Raw genomic sequence first — 16,114 nt, forward strand, 5'->3', positions numbered from 1 at the left:
TTGCTGTCATGCCTTCATTTCAATAAACTTTGTGGCATCTGTGTCTCCCCAGAAACTGGAATCGTCTTGTTTTTGGAGGGCAAGGACAGTTTCAATAGCACGGAATATAATCTATTGAGTTGTAAAAGCAGCTTCTGCCCTGGAGATCATCTCAAGTTAACTTATCCAGTTATATTCTGCTTCCTTAACAGATCTGGGTTCACAGTGCCCACAATGCCAGTGGTTATTTCACTATTTACGGAGATGAATCCCTCCAGTCAGATCACTTCAACTCAAGATTAAGTTTTGGAGACACACAGACCATCTGGGCACGAACAGGCTATTTGGGGTTCCTGCGGAGAACTGAACTCACTGATGCAAACGGAGGTGAGAGTCCCAACAGGCGGCACGAAGGTCCTCAGACCCCGGAAACCCATCTGGGGTTTGGGATCCCAATCCCGGGAGAACGTGCATGCGTGCATGCTTGCTGCAAGCCAGCCTGAAAACAGCCGAGGGTGAGAGAGCGCCAGCTCAGGGCATGTGCATCCAGCAGTGGAAGCTGCATGTCGCGTGCTCTGTGCTCCCATGTGAGCCAGGAACACATTTAAAACCAGAGGCAAGAGCCAGGTGCCATGTTGTCCACAACAAGTGCCTGTAAGTGCAGCTCACAGACTTGTCGCCAGTCCTGGAGCCACCAGCCCAGGCCCTCCTGAAGCCCTGCTACTCTCTTCCAGGGCAGGAGGCGCTGGCCTCGGGCGCTCTGCATTTCTGCACCTGTCCAGCAGGCCTGGTGCCGCAAGGTGCCTGAGGGGAGCAGCAGCTCTGAGGGGCTGGCACTGGGCGTGGGTGTTACGCAGAACTAACACATTAAGAGCCTGCCTGCTCTTCAGGTCTTTGCTGATCCTGGAATCCTTTCTCCGCTCTTTATTTCACTAAAAACAGAGACAGGACTTGGGTATTACATAGAGATGGGGCCTGAGCCTTCCTGACCCACCTGTCTGATGGGGGCTGTGCCAACCTGGCTGAACCAGCATGAATTTAGGGGAAAAGTGCAGGATACTTTGGTGTTGCATTTTCAATTTGGGAAAATCATAGACTGTTTTACTTGAGGATGCTATCTGGGGTTCCTTGAAGAACTAAGCTTAGCAACACCCAGACCTCCCAGGAGGCAGGGCAGGTCCCGTCCTGCGGAGCCCGGGGGCTGGAACAGTGGGATACCCCACGGCAGCTGTGGTTAGAAGCCAGCAAGTAACTGCCTCCACCTCATCTGACTTAAACTGGAAAAGCTTTATTTTCTAGTGTTTTATGTCAGTCACTTCTCTCAAGCTCACCGTGATAGATTTACTAGTCTAAAGATTAAAGATGCCTCCTTGTTTTTAAGGAAAGATGGACAGACTGCATGTTGTCATTATCCCAAGGTTTGCACAGCTGATGAGAATAAATTGAACAATTACACGAGCTAAGGAAATTTTTGTTCATGAACATTCTCATAAACTATGCTTCCTCTTCCCGCCCAGACGTGCAGTAATAAGAGAGTTAAGAGCTCATGTGCTGGCACCAGAGGGAACTGGGCATAACTTGGGCTGTGCTGGGTCCTCACCATGTGACTCCAGGAGCAGGTCTGCTGGCCCGTGTCCCGGCGGTGCTGATGCTGCTGAGGGCTGTGTGATAACGCACTTGACGGCGTGTGGAGGCTACTCCTGTGGGATGAGGGGAGGGACGTGCAGGCGTGCGGCCAGCGCTGAGCCAGGCAGCACTTCCGCCTGCACCTTCTCCCTGAAAGCCTCGGGCTGCAGAGTTTCCCTGGTAGAAGGGAGACAGCATCCCTTGCTCAGTGATCTTTTCTTTGCATCTCTTTCGCATTCAGGGGTAGTCTTTTTTTATTTTTTAAGCGGTTTGAGCGGCATTGCGGTGAAGCTCACACGGTTTCCATTCCCCGTACAGAGCGCCACGACGCCCTCTACGTGGTGGGGGCCCTAGATGAGGCCATGGAGCTGCGCGGCATGAGGTATCACCCGATAGACATCGAGACCTCCGTCATCAGAGCCCACAAAAGCGTCACGGAATGGTGAGGAGGGGGCGGCAGCCCGAGGGCACGGGGTCCTGGGCGGAGTCAGCTTTCCAGGGTGAATCTGAACCTCCGAAGAGCACTCCTAGTGCAGAGTTGTTGCTTTTCCCGAGAGTGACATACAGACGGCTGGGCAGTGTTTCCAGGGAGCCGTTTATTTGGTTTTTTGTTAAGGAAGGCGTGATGTAGGGGAAATAGACTGTCCGCGGGAGCCTAAACGCAGCCTGCCTGTGGGAAGACCTTAGGCTCCAGGAGGGGCCGCGTTTGCCAGCATCACTGGGTTGTCAGTGACAAGTCACCCACCCCAGCCGTCCTTGGGGGTGAGGAGCCTTGCAGGCCACGCTTCTCCCTGTCTGTTTGGTTGGCTGTGATGTGTGAGTGTGCCCAGATCACCGCCTGGCCTGGGGGCTGCAGCGCTAACGACCTCCTCGGGGCCTTTACGTGGCATTTGAGAGTGAAAAGTGGCTTCAGCACCATTGGCTGCAGGTGTGCTCATTCCCTTAGTCCCTGAACTGGCAGAGGCCTGATGGAGCCGGTCTGGAAGCTCAGGGCAGGAGCCCCAGGGGAGGCTTGTTCCAAAACCCCTCGGGAGCAGTTTTCTCGGCAGGTGGGTTGGTCTGAGATTGTCGGCTGCCTCTTGTTAGCTGACGCAGGCTGGTGTTCTTGGCCACGCACTGCACTGCACAGAGGACTTGGCAGACAGAAGAGTCGGGTGGACGGGAGCGCCTCGTCCCCACTTGGTGCCGCGTTTCAGGGCGAGCAGTGACGGAGCCCGTCTGGAGCACAAGTCCTCCGCCTGCCAAAGCTGCCTGTCCACTCGTGTGTCGAGGAGGGCAGGGCAGAAACCCCAGAAAGGTATCAGCCCAGACATTGGCAGGGGCCCACCTCAGTTTCCATCTGAATAGCTATAAATACCAATCACAGCCTTCAATTTTTGTATTTTTAAGAAAATAATTTTGACTGGCTTGTATTGCCTCCCTCGAGTATTTTCTATGTAGTTGAAAAGGTGCCGTTTCCACTTAAAAGTGTGTGGCAGGAGTGCCCCTCGTAGGTTTCTCCTTTCTGTTCTGAGCATTGCTTAGATGCCGTGACGTGGAATAAAGCTGCATTTTATTCCGAAGGGTTTCTCTCTGTTGGAGTCTGTGCAGCACAACTGTTCTGTTATTTCCCTCCCCCTTGCCTGTGGCCCCCCCACAGGGTGCCCCCATCCGTCACTTTCATGCAGAGAAAGAAGGATGTGATGCCAGGTCACATCTGTGACTGCCTCACTGAGTACAGTCCAGCCCCCCGGCCCTCTCAGCCACCGCGGCCCCCAGCAGAGCTCCGGCGGAAAGAGAGTAGCTGGCAGCAGCCCGCGGCCTCCTGGCAAACCCCCTCCCCAGTTAACTGTGGAGTCTGAGCTGGTCCTGATGCTGCGCCATCGATTTCAAATGCCAGGATAAGATTGTCCCCAGCGCACGTCAGAGTTGCCACATGTGATTCACGGGCTCAAGGCGCTGCCCTTGTGGAGCGGTGACCGGTGCCTGGGAGTTGTGCCCTGGGACTCGGCACTGGCCCTTCTTCTCGGGAACAGCTCCCCACAAGGTTGTTCCCTTAGGCGTACACGTTCGTCACAAAGCAAAATCCAGAAGGAGGGGTCTGCTGAACACATTCTCCAGTGTTTCCCTTTCATTTTCATGTATTCATTGGCCATACTGAACAAAATATTCATTTTTTCCTAATAGGCATACTCTGTGCTTTCAGAAAACAATAGTGAATGTTCCCAGATACTTCCTGCCTCACAACTGAGATGGAACCTTCTCTGTGTCTGGCAAGAGAAAGATCCCCGCAGCCCACTGCAGGGCGCCAGAGCCTGGCCTGGCCTCCACGCGGCTCTGGTGGCCAAGGGCAGTGTGTGTTAAGGCTCTTAAACAACCACGTTTTAAAAGCCCAACTATGTGATGTTAAAGTGGCTTAACGTGTAAAACACTGTTCTTAGGCGTCTACAAATTGGGCAGACAGAATACTCCGGGTGGCACTCCTGTTGAAAGATCCAAAATAAGACACTTCTGGGTGCATCTCTGGAGTTCTCCAGGAATTACCCCACATGAGTCAGGTCTCACCGCATTGCCCTCATCCTAAACTCAGTACTTCAAACAGGAATCAGTTAATGTGCCCTGGGTCTACAGTCGACCGCTGAGGAATCGGACCCCAGCATGGCTGGAGCCCACGGGTCAGGCGGGCCAGGGGCTGGCACCTCTTCTGCACATGTTTTTCATCCCCCTGGTGGCAGAGGCAAGTCAGGACCAGCCCCAGTGCCCCCGCTGTCCTAGCCTCAGTAACAAGCCCGCAGACCATGTTGCAGGCTGACCCAATCACCTGGCGGGACAGACTCCACCCTTAGGGGTGTGTGGATCCAGGGAGGGCAGGGGTGGGGCTGCCACCGCGAGAGCAGGTCGGTAGGAGGTGCGCGTGACGGGAGTGTGAGAGCCGGTCAGGGACCAACAGGCCTGAGGAGGCTTAGCGCCCAGGCAGGTCCACAAAGAACCCAATGGAACGTCTGGAAAAGAAAACAGGATCGTTAAGTTCAAGCCCCGCTGTACAGTGATGCTTCTCTCTCTTCCAGTGCTGTGTTCACCTGGACAAACTTGCTGGTGGTTGTGGTTGAGCTCGACGGGTCCGAGCAGGAAGCCCTGGACCTGGTCCCCCTGGTGACCAACGTGGTCCTGGAGGAGCACTACCTGGTGGTGGGGGTGGTGGTGGTGGTGGACATCGGCGTCATCCCCATCAACTCCCGGGGGGAGAAGCAGCGCATGCACCTCCGCGACGGCTTCCTGGCCGACCAGCTGGACCCCATTTACGTGGCCTACAACATGTAGACACTCCCAGAGGCGGGCCATCTGCTCAGTGTCGCGAGTGTGCAGACGCCAGGGCGAGTTCCCGAGCGGAGCTTTTGCCAAGCGGTGGGGAGGAGACTTTCCACTCGTCCTGATCGGCACGGGGATGAGACGAGAAATGTGAAGTTTGCTCAGAAGGACTTTGCGTTACTGCCTTCAGTTTATTGGAAAAGCCCATTTCAAAAACTTTTTCTTTTTTTTTAATTATTGGATAATAAGTGCTTTCTTCGTAAATGTGGTATTTTGTTAAGCCAAACTAGCAATTAAAAAAAAATATTCTGCCCTCCAGATGGGTTCTTTTAAACAATTTACGTAGTGTGACAAAGAATTGTTTTCTCTGTTTTAATGTGTCATGAAATCTTAATGCCATGGACCTGCTACTAACTTAAGCCATTGCTGGAGCTCATCCTTTTAGGACAGTTTGTTGAGGTACGAGAAAACCTTCCAAATAGCACCTTCCAATTAGATTTTAGCAGCTTTCTTTGTCAGAAATGTGCTGAAGAAACAGGCTAATAATCGGCCTTCGAATTTTAGCATGGAATGAGAAGAAATTATAAATAAGGTGTATTTCGGCAATTACCTTGCAGATATCTTTGTACTAAACTAAAATGATAAAATAAGTTAACTACTTATGTAATTATGTACAAAACGTTTAATTTATTTTGATCTCTTTAGAAGTATAACAGAGAAAACATTCAAGAATATTAAAGTCTTGTAATGTTTGCTAATATAAAAAGTGTTGTATTATCTTGCGTGGATAGCATCACAACAAATATATATATATGAAATATAAATTCACTAAGAACAAAGGAGATTTTAAAGTTTAAAACGCAGAACCTGTCACTTGCATGGCGTCCCCTCCACTGCACTGTAGATAGACTCTCGCCCGTTGCTGGTGTGCGCGGCCAGACAGCCAGCAGCACAGTCGGAACCTTTCCTCTGGAACCAGAGACCAGCAAGTGGCGCTGTCGCCTCAAAGGTGGCAGATCGGAGCTGGACGTGCACTTTTCCCTCTGCTGCGGGGTCTCAACGGATTGTCAGTGCCGCGTGCCCACCGCACTGCACGGCCTGGGGAGCAGCTGGCCCACAGCACGCGCTCTCTCGGCCACAAGAAGTCATTGCACAATGTTCCCATCATTTTTGTTTGTGTCACCTTTTTTTGGTCCTCGGTATGAAAGGAATGTCATTCTGTGGTCATTTGCAGCAGGTTGTGCTGACTCCCTCAGCGGCTTTAAGGGAAGAGACTCACCAGGAGGGGGTCGTGCCTGGGGAGCCGCCCCCGCTGCCAGGACAACAGAGCCACTGGCTGGGGCAGGAGGCCCCCAACCCCCACCCCCACCCCCCACCCCCGTCACCGCACCTCCTGCGAGGACACACTTCTGATTTCCATCTCTTGCTGCTGCTGCTGCTGCCGCCTCACACGCCTTGGAACTTTCAGAGCTCCTCGCACACTCCCGGACTGAATCAGCCCGTCTGCCTCCAGCCAGGAAGAAGTATCAGCTGTCCGAGCAAGATTCACTTTGTAATTGCCCCAGTGCGCCCCACGGGGGCTGTGTCAGGTCTGCATGACTAAGATTGCTGCTGGCGAGACTGAGACCCTTTCTGTGAGGTTGTCTTATCTGCCTTTGCTCTGTGTGCTGGCAGTGAGCCCTTTGCTACAAGAGAGTTTTGTTTGACTTCTGAGATCCAAGGCTAATTGCTGTTAAAATTTTAAGTGGCATTTAAAAAAAATTGTCTGCATGTGGGGTGCGTTGTTCCATCTCCACAAGTTATTTGATTTTTAAAATATTGTTTGACTTCATTGCTGTGTATGAATATTTCTCTCCATGCTTCAGATACACATTCCCACAGTCTTTCGCTTCCTAAGGGGGAAAAAACCCCACCACACACAGAAAAGACACACATGCCCACCTTGTGTAGGGGGAGGGGTTTAAGGTTTCGGGTCCGACACTGATGAGGAAGCAGGACTGCAGGTGGCTCGCGAGGCCCAGCGAGGTGGGGTGAGGTTGGTCCTGCTGTCCTGTGTCAGCGTCGAGGTCCAGAGGGCTCAGGGCTGGGATCCAAGTTCTGTTGTGCAAGAAAAAGGAAAGGAGACACTAAGTACCACCCGTTTAGCAATAAAGGAAGATCGTTCTGTACTAGGAATTGTGCTGTGGATGAGTCATTCATGAGAACGTAACCAGTGTTTGTCTTGTGACCTTGTGCTTTTGAAGTCAGACAAAACCGTGTGATCACCTTGCACACAGGAGGGTACACAGTGATCACTGAGACTCAGACCAACCCGACAGGGCGGCTTCCTCATGGTGCTTGTTTATTATATCTATTTAATCCTGCTTGACACTTTACCCAAGGGAAACGGTCCCTTTTACCAGTTGGATGCTAGCAGCGTTATTTCATAGTGTGGTGACTGGTTAGAGAAATTCATGTACTCAACCAATCACGGTTTCAAACAAAATTTTTATGTGCAAAGGACGGCAACCTTCTCGTATGTTAAACCACCAGTAAGCTTTGTACATCTGTGATAACGCCTGTTTTATATTCAAATGAACAAATAAAAGCTTTTATTTTTGTTGCTCTGAAAATAGCAGTTTCTTAATTGGTCCCCTGGAAAACTGGGCCAGCTTCCATCCTAGGAAGGAAGTGACTCCTACCAGGAATGTATCTGACTCTGTTTACATAATTTGTTGCATTACTTATCAGTATAGATAATCATACTTTGAACAATGTTTAAATTTTGATGTGGGCATTTATTGCTAAAAATCTTCCTATGGCAACAAATGTTTTGTGAAATGTTTTTTTTAATTCTTTTAAATATATCTAAATATATTTGTTCACATTTTGCTCCAAGTGTACAGATTATTGGTAACTTTTAGGAACAAGGAGTGTGCGTCTGTGAGCACATACTCTCTGCTGCTCCTCGGCAGGAAGCTTTGCCAGGACATAGGTCTCGCTGACGATTCCAACCCAGATTATCTTTGTTTTGATCTTGGCTTCATCTCTTGGAAAGAGCGGGATACTCCAATAAAGACGTTTAAAAAAAAAAAGTAGTAGCGGGTTAACTGACCACCAGCCTAATGGTTACAAAAGCTTAAGTCTAATACACGTGAAAATCAGTAGAACTGATTCTGCACACAGATCGACAGGCTTCACCCGAGTGCCTTTGTGTTAGAATTCCACTTGTACCAGGACCGTCCCGCGCTAATGGGGGGTATAAAAGTGGGTGGCTGGTGCAGACCACCTGCATTGGGTGACTCAGAACGTTGCTGACACAGAACCGCCCTGTGTGGCCGTGCTTTGTGCAGAGTGTGTGTTCCTGTGCGTGCGTAGAGTTTCTTCTGGTGCTGCGTTTTGCGTCCTCCAGCACGATGCTGAGGTCTGGGGACACAGTCAGGAGTTTGATCAGCTGGTCAATCATCATTCTGGGTCTTACCGTCCTCTTTGTCTCGGTGTCCCACGTCGGGTGGTGTGTCCGCCTCAAGGAACGTGGTGTCACTGCTTCCGAGGAGAGAGGTTCCGTTTCCTTGACACCCACGTCTTTTGTGACTTGTAGTCTCGACTTACGACATCTTCGCAGCAGAACCCACAGCCCCCGTCCCCACCGGTGGGCCAGCCCTTTCCCTCCTGCCGGCCCGCAGGCGGGCGCTGGGTCCCGAGAGGGCATCTTTCCCGTCACGGCGCTCTGGCTCCAGTACAGTGGGCTCCTCAGTTCTCCTCTTATTGTCTTTCCGTTTTTAAGGTTAATCCGTGAACAGAATAGCTGGGCAAGACCAAGTCAGTACGAACCTTAGCGAGAGACTTGGGTCGGCCGTGCTGCCTCGAGCGGTGGTTGGCGGTGGTGACCCCTCGAGGTGGTCCACGCATCAGCTCCTCTGGCTGGGGTGGATCCCCCGTGTCTCAGTGACCCCTCGGCTCCCCCTTCCATCCTGCACATCACTGTCACCCCCAACTCGGTCGTTCATGGGGGGAGAGTTGGAGGCCCACCCAGGGCTGGCACAGAGGCCTCTAGCAGATGGATGGCATCTGCGGCCGGGCCAGTCGTGCTGGTCGTCGGGGCAGGAGGCCAGCAGGTGGCTCGACTCCGCGGCTCCTCACTCGTCACCTGTGAAGAGAGCGCGGGGCCCCACGTGGGGCTGTCGGGCTCGGGGAACAGACTGACCAGGGGAAAAGCAAAGGAACAGAAATGGAAAGTGAGAAGGGGGAAGGGAAGCCCGGCAGTGCGGGCGCAGAGGATCCAGGCTTGGCCTCAGCTCCCCTCGTGTTGCTTCGTTTCCCTACCTCGTGTTGGTGTTGACACGTGTTGACAGATATCTCTGGGCCTGTCCAGTTTCCCTGGGGGGACCAGGGCATGTGTTCTCTGCGGGCCAGACCAGCCCGAGCAGACGTTCAGGAGATGCGGGGGAGCCGCTGAGGGGCAGAGGTCTGCTAACTTGATGCATCCCTGCTCTGCTGACCGTCAGGAGGACGAGGACCGCGTTGGGACCCGCACTTCGGCGGAGCCCGGGACGGAGCAGTGAGGTGAGGGCCATGTGCGGCCAGAGCTGCCCCCTCCCTGCATTCCGGTGGGACTTTTTCCGAGGGACTGGATGCACCCACGCGTCTTGTCAAGTCACCCTTGGCGGTCCCTGAGCCCTGTCCATGCTCCCTGAACCTGGGGGGCAAGGGGCAGCATTGCTGTGCATCCCATTCCTCAGCCTCCCGTGAGAGGGCAGAGGCCACCTGTCCTGACCACTGTCCAATGGGCTTTCCCACAGGTCAGGCAGCCTCAAAAGCATCCGAAGCTGAGAGCCAGGGGGTGAATCCTCAAAGGCAGACGCTCTCCTCGCGGAGCAAAGCTCCTAGCCACCAAGGGGGCAGCACGGCTTTCAGGTCAGCGTCACCTGGACAATGGCTGCAGGGTGTCACCGGCTGGGGTTCCTGGAGGTAGGAGTGGGCTGTGAGGTGAGTTGGCCGGTCTTGACGGGTCTTAGGGACGCTTTTGGTTAAGGTTAAACCGTTGGTCATTAGCGGGCAGTTACACCTGGACGGGCAATGGCACACTGATTATGCTGCATCTTGGCAACAGCTCCAGTGAGGGTTGAACCGGATCCTCACCAGCTTGCTAAGGCTGGGGTGGCGGACATGTTTGTAAAGGGCCAGGTGGCTTCTGTCTGAACCACTCAAGTCCTGATGTTGTGACCCAGGTGCAGCCCTCAGATCTGTGGGAAAGGATCTGGTCCAACAGAACTGTATTTAAGAACACAGAAACGTAAACTTCATATCATTCTCCCATCATGAAATATTATTCTGTGGATTTTTTCCAAGTATAGGTGCTACTTTTAGCTTGTGGGCCCTACAAAAATAGATAGTAGCTGGATTTGGCCAGCTTTGGGGTTGTAGTTTGCTGATTCCTGTTGTAAGACACACAAGTAATAAGGCAAACTTTTGAGAATTAACTTCTGATTCTGGTTTTTCTTTCAAAAGCAATAAGTTTCTGAGTCTGATAGTTTGGGCTTTAAATGTTTTAATTCTCCAACTTCTGTCTCTTTCACTTATTCAGTCAATAAACATTTGAGCACCAACCATGGGTTGTTGCTGGGTTGAAGTCGGGGAGGAGCCCACCCTCCTCCGAGTCTGTGTCCAGCAGGGACAGCAAGGCCTGAGCCAGAGACTGAGGGTCAGTCTTGGCTCTGCCAACACAGGGGATCACATAAGCTTTCCCGTCTTTACAAAGAAGGGTGAGACTGGACGGTCTTGATCCTGTTTCCCTTACACACGCTGTTCTTCAGACTAATCCTCTAACCAAAATACAGTGATGAGGCCAGCGCCTCGTCTCACCATCAAGCAGCTGGTGCTCCTCGGAACTAACCTGCTTCAGCCGGGACTGCACAGGGAGGAAGGGACTCGTGTGTTTCTCACAGTAGAGCCAGGGTGAACTGGCCACATGCCTCAGGGTGTCTGGGGGCGTCGTCCGTGCCGATACGCCCTGTCGGCAAGTAATAGCAGAGCGGCCCCTCCCGCCTCCCTTCGTGGTATAGGAGTTAGGGCGCCTGGTATCCTGCACTGAACAACAGGGAAGTCCCCAAAATGTCAGGATTCTTTTTAAACAGCCAAGTTCAGAATTTTATATTTCAGTGCCTGATGGATAATCTATCAGCAGAGGCTAACACTTTGCTCTTAGTTTCTAACTCTATCAAATGTTTCAGGATAGAAGGAGAAACATTTGAGAAGCTGTTTACAGAGACCCCATGGTCCTTTGTAATGTGAACAGTTAAAGCCTCCATTTGGTCTGCTTAAAATTCAAGTCAAATATTCAAGTTTTCACGTGTTAAATATTTTGTTTAGTCATGCGAGAGGGTGGTCTGTGAGGACAGTTTGCTGCAGGAAGGTCCTTCTCCCCATGGGCACCTCTCTGCTTTTCCAGCCTGTCCTTCGTCCAGACATCTCTGCCACATAATCCTCGATTCACTCAGCCGTGGGCTCCCGTGGCTCCTTGAGGTTCAGGGAACAAGGACAATAAGTCAGTTTAATGGCTGTAAGGAGCTCCTACTATGTTTAAAGCACTTAATGAGGATAAGGGAGGAGGTTCCAGGAGGCACGAGATCATCAGGGACAACAGTCTAGTTATGGAAAATGAAGCTAGAAAGCACGAGTGGGCAGGCGCAGTGTGTGTGAAGGTGTCCAGACCTCTCCAGTTAGACACGATGCAGTTAGACAAGAGGAAAAAGAGAAAAATATCACTGTTACCTGCCATCACCACCTCACCATTTACAGCCTGGGCTGTTAGGAAAACCCAAATCGTCATTTTGAAAAAAAGGTAACATTTTGAATAGGTAAGCCAGTCACATGGTCCAAATATGGAAACTACAGGAAGAGGTTCAGTCTTGTCCTGGCACCGCCCCCCCCCCACACAGTCCATGACAGGTGGCCATGTATACTCATTTCTGGTGTATCATTTCTGTGTTTCTTTATGTGAACACAAGTCAGTTATGAATACATATCCTATCATCCCTTGGTTCTAACCCAAAGGTAGTCTGCCATACACTCTGCTCTGTAATGTTGGCACCGAGAGCTGCTGTTTTCTAAAAAGTGTCACAGCATTCCATCTTCCCTAATTCCATTCCTGTCAGTGGACACTTAGCCTTTTCCAATCAACTTTTGTTATGACAAAAACAGTTGATTTTACGTGTAGGCAAGCGTATCTGATGGGTAGATTTCTGGACATAGGATTGATGAGTCATCGGGTAAATGCATCTGTAACTTTGACGGATGTTGCCAGAGAGCCCCATAGTGGTTTCACTTTGATATTTCACTTTCACCAGCAACTCTTCAAGACAGAAAATATCGATTTAATTAGCATTTATCTCATTATAAGTAAGTTTGAATATTTTAAAAATATCTTAAAGGCTACTTGTATTTCTCTTTCTGTGGACTGTTTGTTCATGTCCCTTGAACTACTAACTTGTCAGGAAATATCGTGAAAGCTTTTAAAAGGAAAAAAAAAAAATTATTGGAAGTCCTGTCTAACTCACCTATCCAGGTTCTCTGCCTTTTACTGTCCTTGAGCTACTTTACAATCTGTAAATTGTGGAAGACTGATAATAATACTGATTATTCTTGTCCATAGAAATGCAGATTGTGTCCCTGTAGACAGACCTGTTTCACATCTATTTGTAAATTCACTTCAGAATTCCTTGTTTTCTGTATCTGTGGCGTTCCTGGAATCCTCCTGTGAACCCGTTGTAAAATCTTTGATACGTGTTTATATCGGGAGTCACGGGAGTCGTGACTGCTCCTCTTTGCCATTGTCCTGGACACACTTTTTCCTCTGATTGCTGTGAGTTCTGTTAGTTGGGGAGATTGGCCCTTTGTGATGAGCTGAGATTTTTTTTTCCCTCTTTGTGTCACTGTTTTTTTAATTCACTTTTTTTGCCACGCTGAACTTTCTTATGTTTATGTGGTTGAATGTATCCACCTTGTGTGGCTTTGTAGTTTGTTGTGCTTGAGCACATGACGCTTTCAGTCCATGTTACTTCTCCTGCTTAGTTGGTTTTTTCCACGAGGCTCACTCGTCTTAGGCTCCAGACTTTCTGGAGCCTAAGATGAGTGAGGGCCTGGAGATAGTCATTCTGATAAGTGTATGTTGCTACCGATCAGGCACTTTCCTTGTACTTCTTAATATTACAAGACCAGAAAAGATTCCGCTTTGCATTCCAATTGTGCATAAACTTATTTACTTTAAAAAAAAAATCTCATCTCTTATTGTATGCTCTCAAATAGAATTCCGGAGGAACCAGCCGCTTTCTGGGAGACCAGAGGAATGTGTATAGCATCAAGATACTATGCCATTTCTGCGGATAAAAGGAACCAGTCCTAATTATTACATCAGACCTGAGGGAAAGGACTGATTAGCAGAGAAAAGTTCGGTATGGGACGTGAGCTGGATGCTTAAAAAAAGAAAAAAAAAATGCATGTGGACAGGTAGGCGCTTGTAGCCATCTGTTACTCCCAGAGCTGCAGGAAGGGTTTTAGAGACAGAGGTAAAGGATGCAAAGACAGACCTGGGGGGAAAGGTAGCTTCCACACGGATAAGGGACCTGAAACGGCAGGTCTCACCGACAGCTGCTCTCCCAAGGGGCACGGTTAGCACAAAAGGCGGTGAGACGTAACTTGTACGTGGACCTTCTGCCAGGTAAACTTCCCCTCCCGCCTTTCCACTCTTCCCTCATCCTTTTTTCTGAGCCCTTCTTAATTATGTATTTTCTCTGCTCAGACCCAGGCTCAGGGCAGCCAGGATAAGGACCAAGAGCAGAGCAGATGCAGCTCTCGGCCCAAAGGCCGGGTGAGGAGCACCCCACGCAGGCCCAGGTGAGGAGTCCCCCGCCAGTGTGGGGGACATGTCACAGCCACTCTCCAAGAAGGTGCCCGGGTCTGGGGAGGCCCTCTGGGATTCTCGGGCAGTGCCTAAGACCATTCCTTATGCTTCTGAAAAACTTACTGCAAACTCTTGTAAAATCCAGAATAAAATGCTTGGAAGTGATTTATTTACAAGAAGAGCTCCCACTCGCTGGCCTAAAGATCAACAGCGGAAAGAAACTGAACACAAATCGCAGGATTTAAACTGGAGACACACAAATGGAGAAGGTGTGCTCCATGGCATGTCTTCACTCTCCAGCAGCAGGTACTCGGTGGCTGGAATTACTAAAAGGTTATAAGAATTATAGCTTGATCTTTCTTAATCTTTATGATCCTCTTTAAAATGAATTAGAAAAGAGTAGATTGTCATTCCTTTTTTTTTTTTAAACAAAAAATGTGTAATAATTTGTTTTGTTTAAACCTAATCTTGCCTACTACCTGAGACCTCACTCACTGAACAGACCTGGTTCAAAGGAAAGCTTGGTCTAAACTGATTATAGAATTGGTCCTCTCAGGTCATGTGCAGTCTCTCGTGGACAAGAACACTGGGTCTTTGAGCTAACTTCCTGTCTCCTGCTCTTCCCCTCAAGAGTTTTTAGAGTAGGGGGAGAAGTGTGTCTTCTGCAGGTGGTTAAAGGTGAGGGGTCTTTGGATCCATGCAGTGACCTTTGTCTTCTGATCTCTCAATGACATGCCTTGCTGCCTGGTTTCTGGATGTCCCCTTGGCCTTCAGAGTTGAAATTTTGAGCTTCAGGAACTCAGGGTCTGTTACTGGGGCATTGCTCCCTATCTACCATGACTGACACTACTCGGATGTCTCTGACGTCTGACTGCCTTTTGTTACTCATTCGGTTATTGATGGACATTTGTGTTGCTTACATGTTTTAGCTATTGTTGAATAATGCTGCTATGAACATAGGTGTACAAATATCTCTTCAAGACACTGCTTTCAGTTCTTTTGGGTTTATACCCAGAGAGGAATTGCTGGGTCATATGAAAATTCTGTTTTTAATTTTTAGGGGGAACCACCATACTGTTTTCCACAGTGGCTGCACCATTTTACATTCCCACCAACAGTGCACAAGAGTTCTGATGTCTCCACATCCTTACCAACACTTATTTTCTGTTTTGTTTTGTTTTGATAGTAGCCATTCTACTAGATGTAAGGTTGTATCTCATAGGTTTGATTTGCATTTCCCCAGTAACTAGTGATGTTGAACATCTTTTCATGGGATTATTGACAGTCTGTAGCTCTTCATTGGAGATGTGTCTGTTCAAGTCCTTTGCCCACTTTTGAATTGTTTGTTTGTTTTGAGTTTTAGGAGTTCTCTGTGTACTCTGGATATAAATCCCTTATCAGATACATGGTTTGCAGATATATTCTCCCATTCTGTGGGTTGCCTTCTGTAGATAGTGTCTTTCGATGCACAAAATTTAAAAATTTTCATGAAGCCAAGTTTTTCTACTTGTTTTTTTGGTTGCCTGTGCCTTTGGTGTCATATTTAAGAAGTCATTGTCAAATCTAATATGGGAAGTTATGGCCGTATGTTTTCTTCTAAGAGTTTTATAGAGTTAGGGCTTATGTTGAGGTCTTTGATCCATTTTGAGGTATTTTTTGTATATGGTGTTGGCAAGGCTCCAACTTCATTCTTTTGCATGTAGATATCATTTGCTAGCACCATTTGTTGAAAAACCTGTCCTATCTGCATTGAATGCTCTTGACACCATTGTCAAAAACTATTTGAAACTATATGCTAAGGTTTATTACTGGGCTCTCTATGTGATTCCTATGTCAGTATTATGTCAATACCATGTCATTTTGATTACTGTAGCTTTGTAGTAGGTTTTAAAATCAGGAAGTGCAAATTCTTCCACTTTAATCTTCTTTTTCAAGGTTGTTTTGGATATTTGAGGTCCTTTAAGATTTCATATGAATTTCAGGATGGGGTTTTCTTCTTGTGCAAAAACATCTTTGGAATTTGGATAGGTATTACTTTGGATCTGTAGATCACTTTGGGTGTAATGAAAACTATAAAGCATTGCTGAAAGAAATTAAAGAAGATATAAGTAAAAGAAAATGCATCCTATGTTCATAGATTTGAAGACAATATTGCTACTTTGTTGATGCTCTTGTTGTTAGTAAACTAGGAACAGAGGATAATTTCTTCAACTTGATAAAGAACATCTACAAAAAACCTACAGCTGAAATCATACTTCATGGTGAGAAACTCAAAGCTTCCCCACTAAGATTAGGCACAATGCAGAGACGTTCCCCTCTCACCACTCCTTTTCAACATTG

The 16,114-nt window shown here is 48.9% G+C and overlaps 1 protein-coding gene across 5 annotated transcripts in view; it reads left to right on the forward strand.

Annotated features, from left to right (window-relative positions):
• DIP2C (disco interacting protein 2 homolog C) overlaps nucleotides 1-7,757 on the forward strand; it is a 362,893-nt gene extending 355,136 nt beyond the window's left edge. For all 5 annotated transcript variants that reach the window (XM_033403063.2, XM_049705659.1, XM_033403064.2 and 2 more), the window contains 3 exons: nucleotides 192-366; nucleotides 1,924-2,047; nucleotides 4,653-7,757. In XM_033403063.2, coding sequence (XP_033258954.1) covers nucleotides 192-366; nucleotides 1,924-2,047; nucleotides 4,653-4,905 — 552 coding nt within the window. In that variant the 3' untranslated portion in view covers nucleotides 4,906-7,757. The remainder of the gene's footprint in view (nucleotides 1-191; nucleotides 367-1,923; nucleotides 2,048-4,652) is intronic.
• Nucleotides 7,758-16,114: the final 8,357 nt, after the last annotated feature.

The sequence above is a fragment of the Orcinus orca genome, chromosome 2 (assembly GCF_937001465.1).
Source record: "Orcinus orca chromosome 2, mOrcOrc1.1, whole genome shotgun sequence".
Lineage (NCBI taxonomy): Eukaryota > Metazoa > Chordata > Mammalia > Artiodactyla > Delphinidae > Orcinus > Orcinus orca.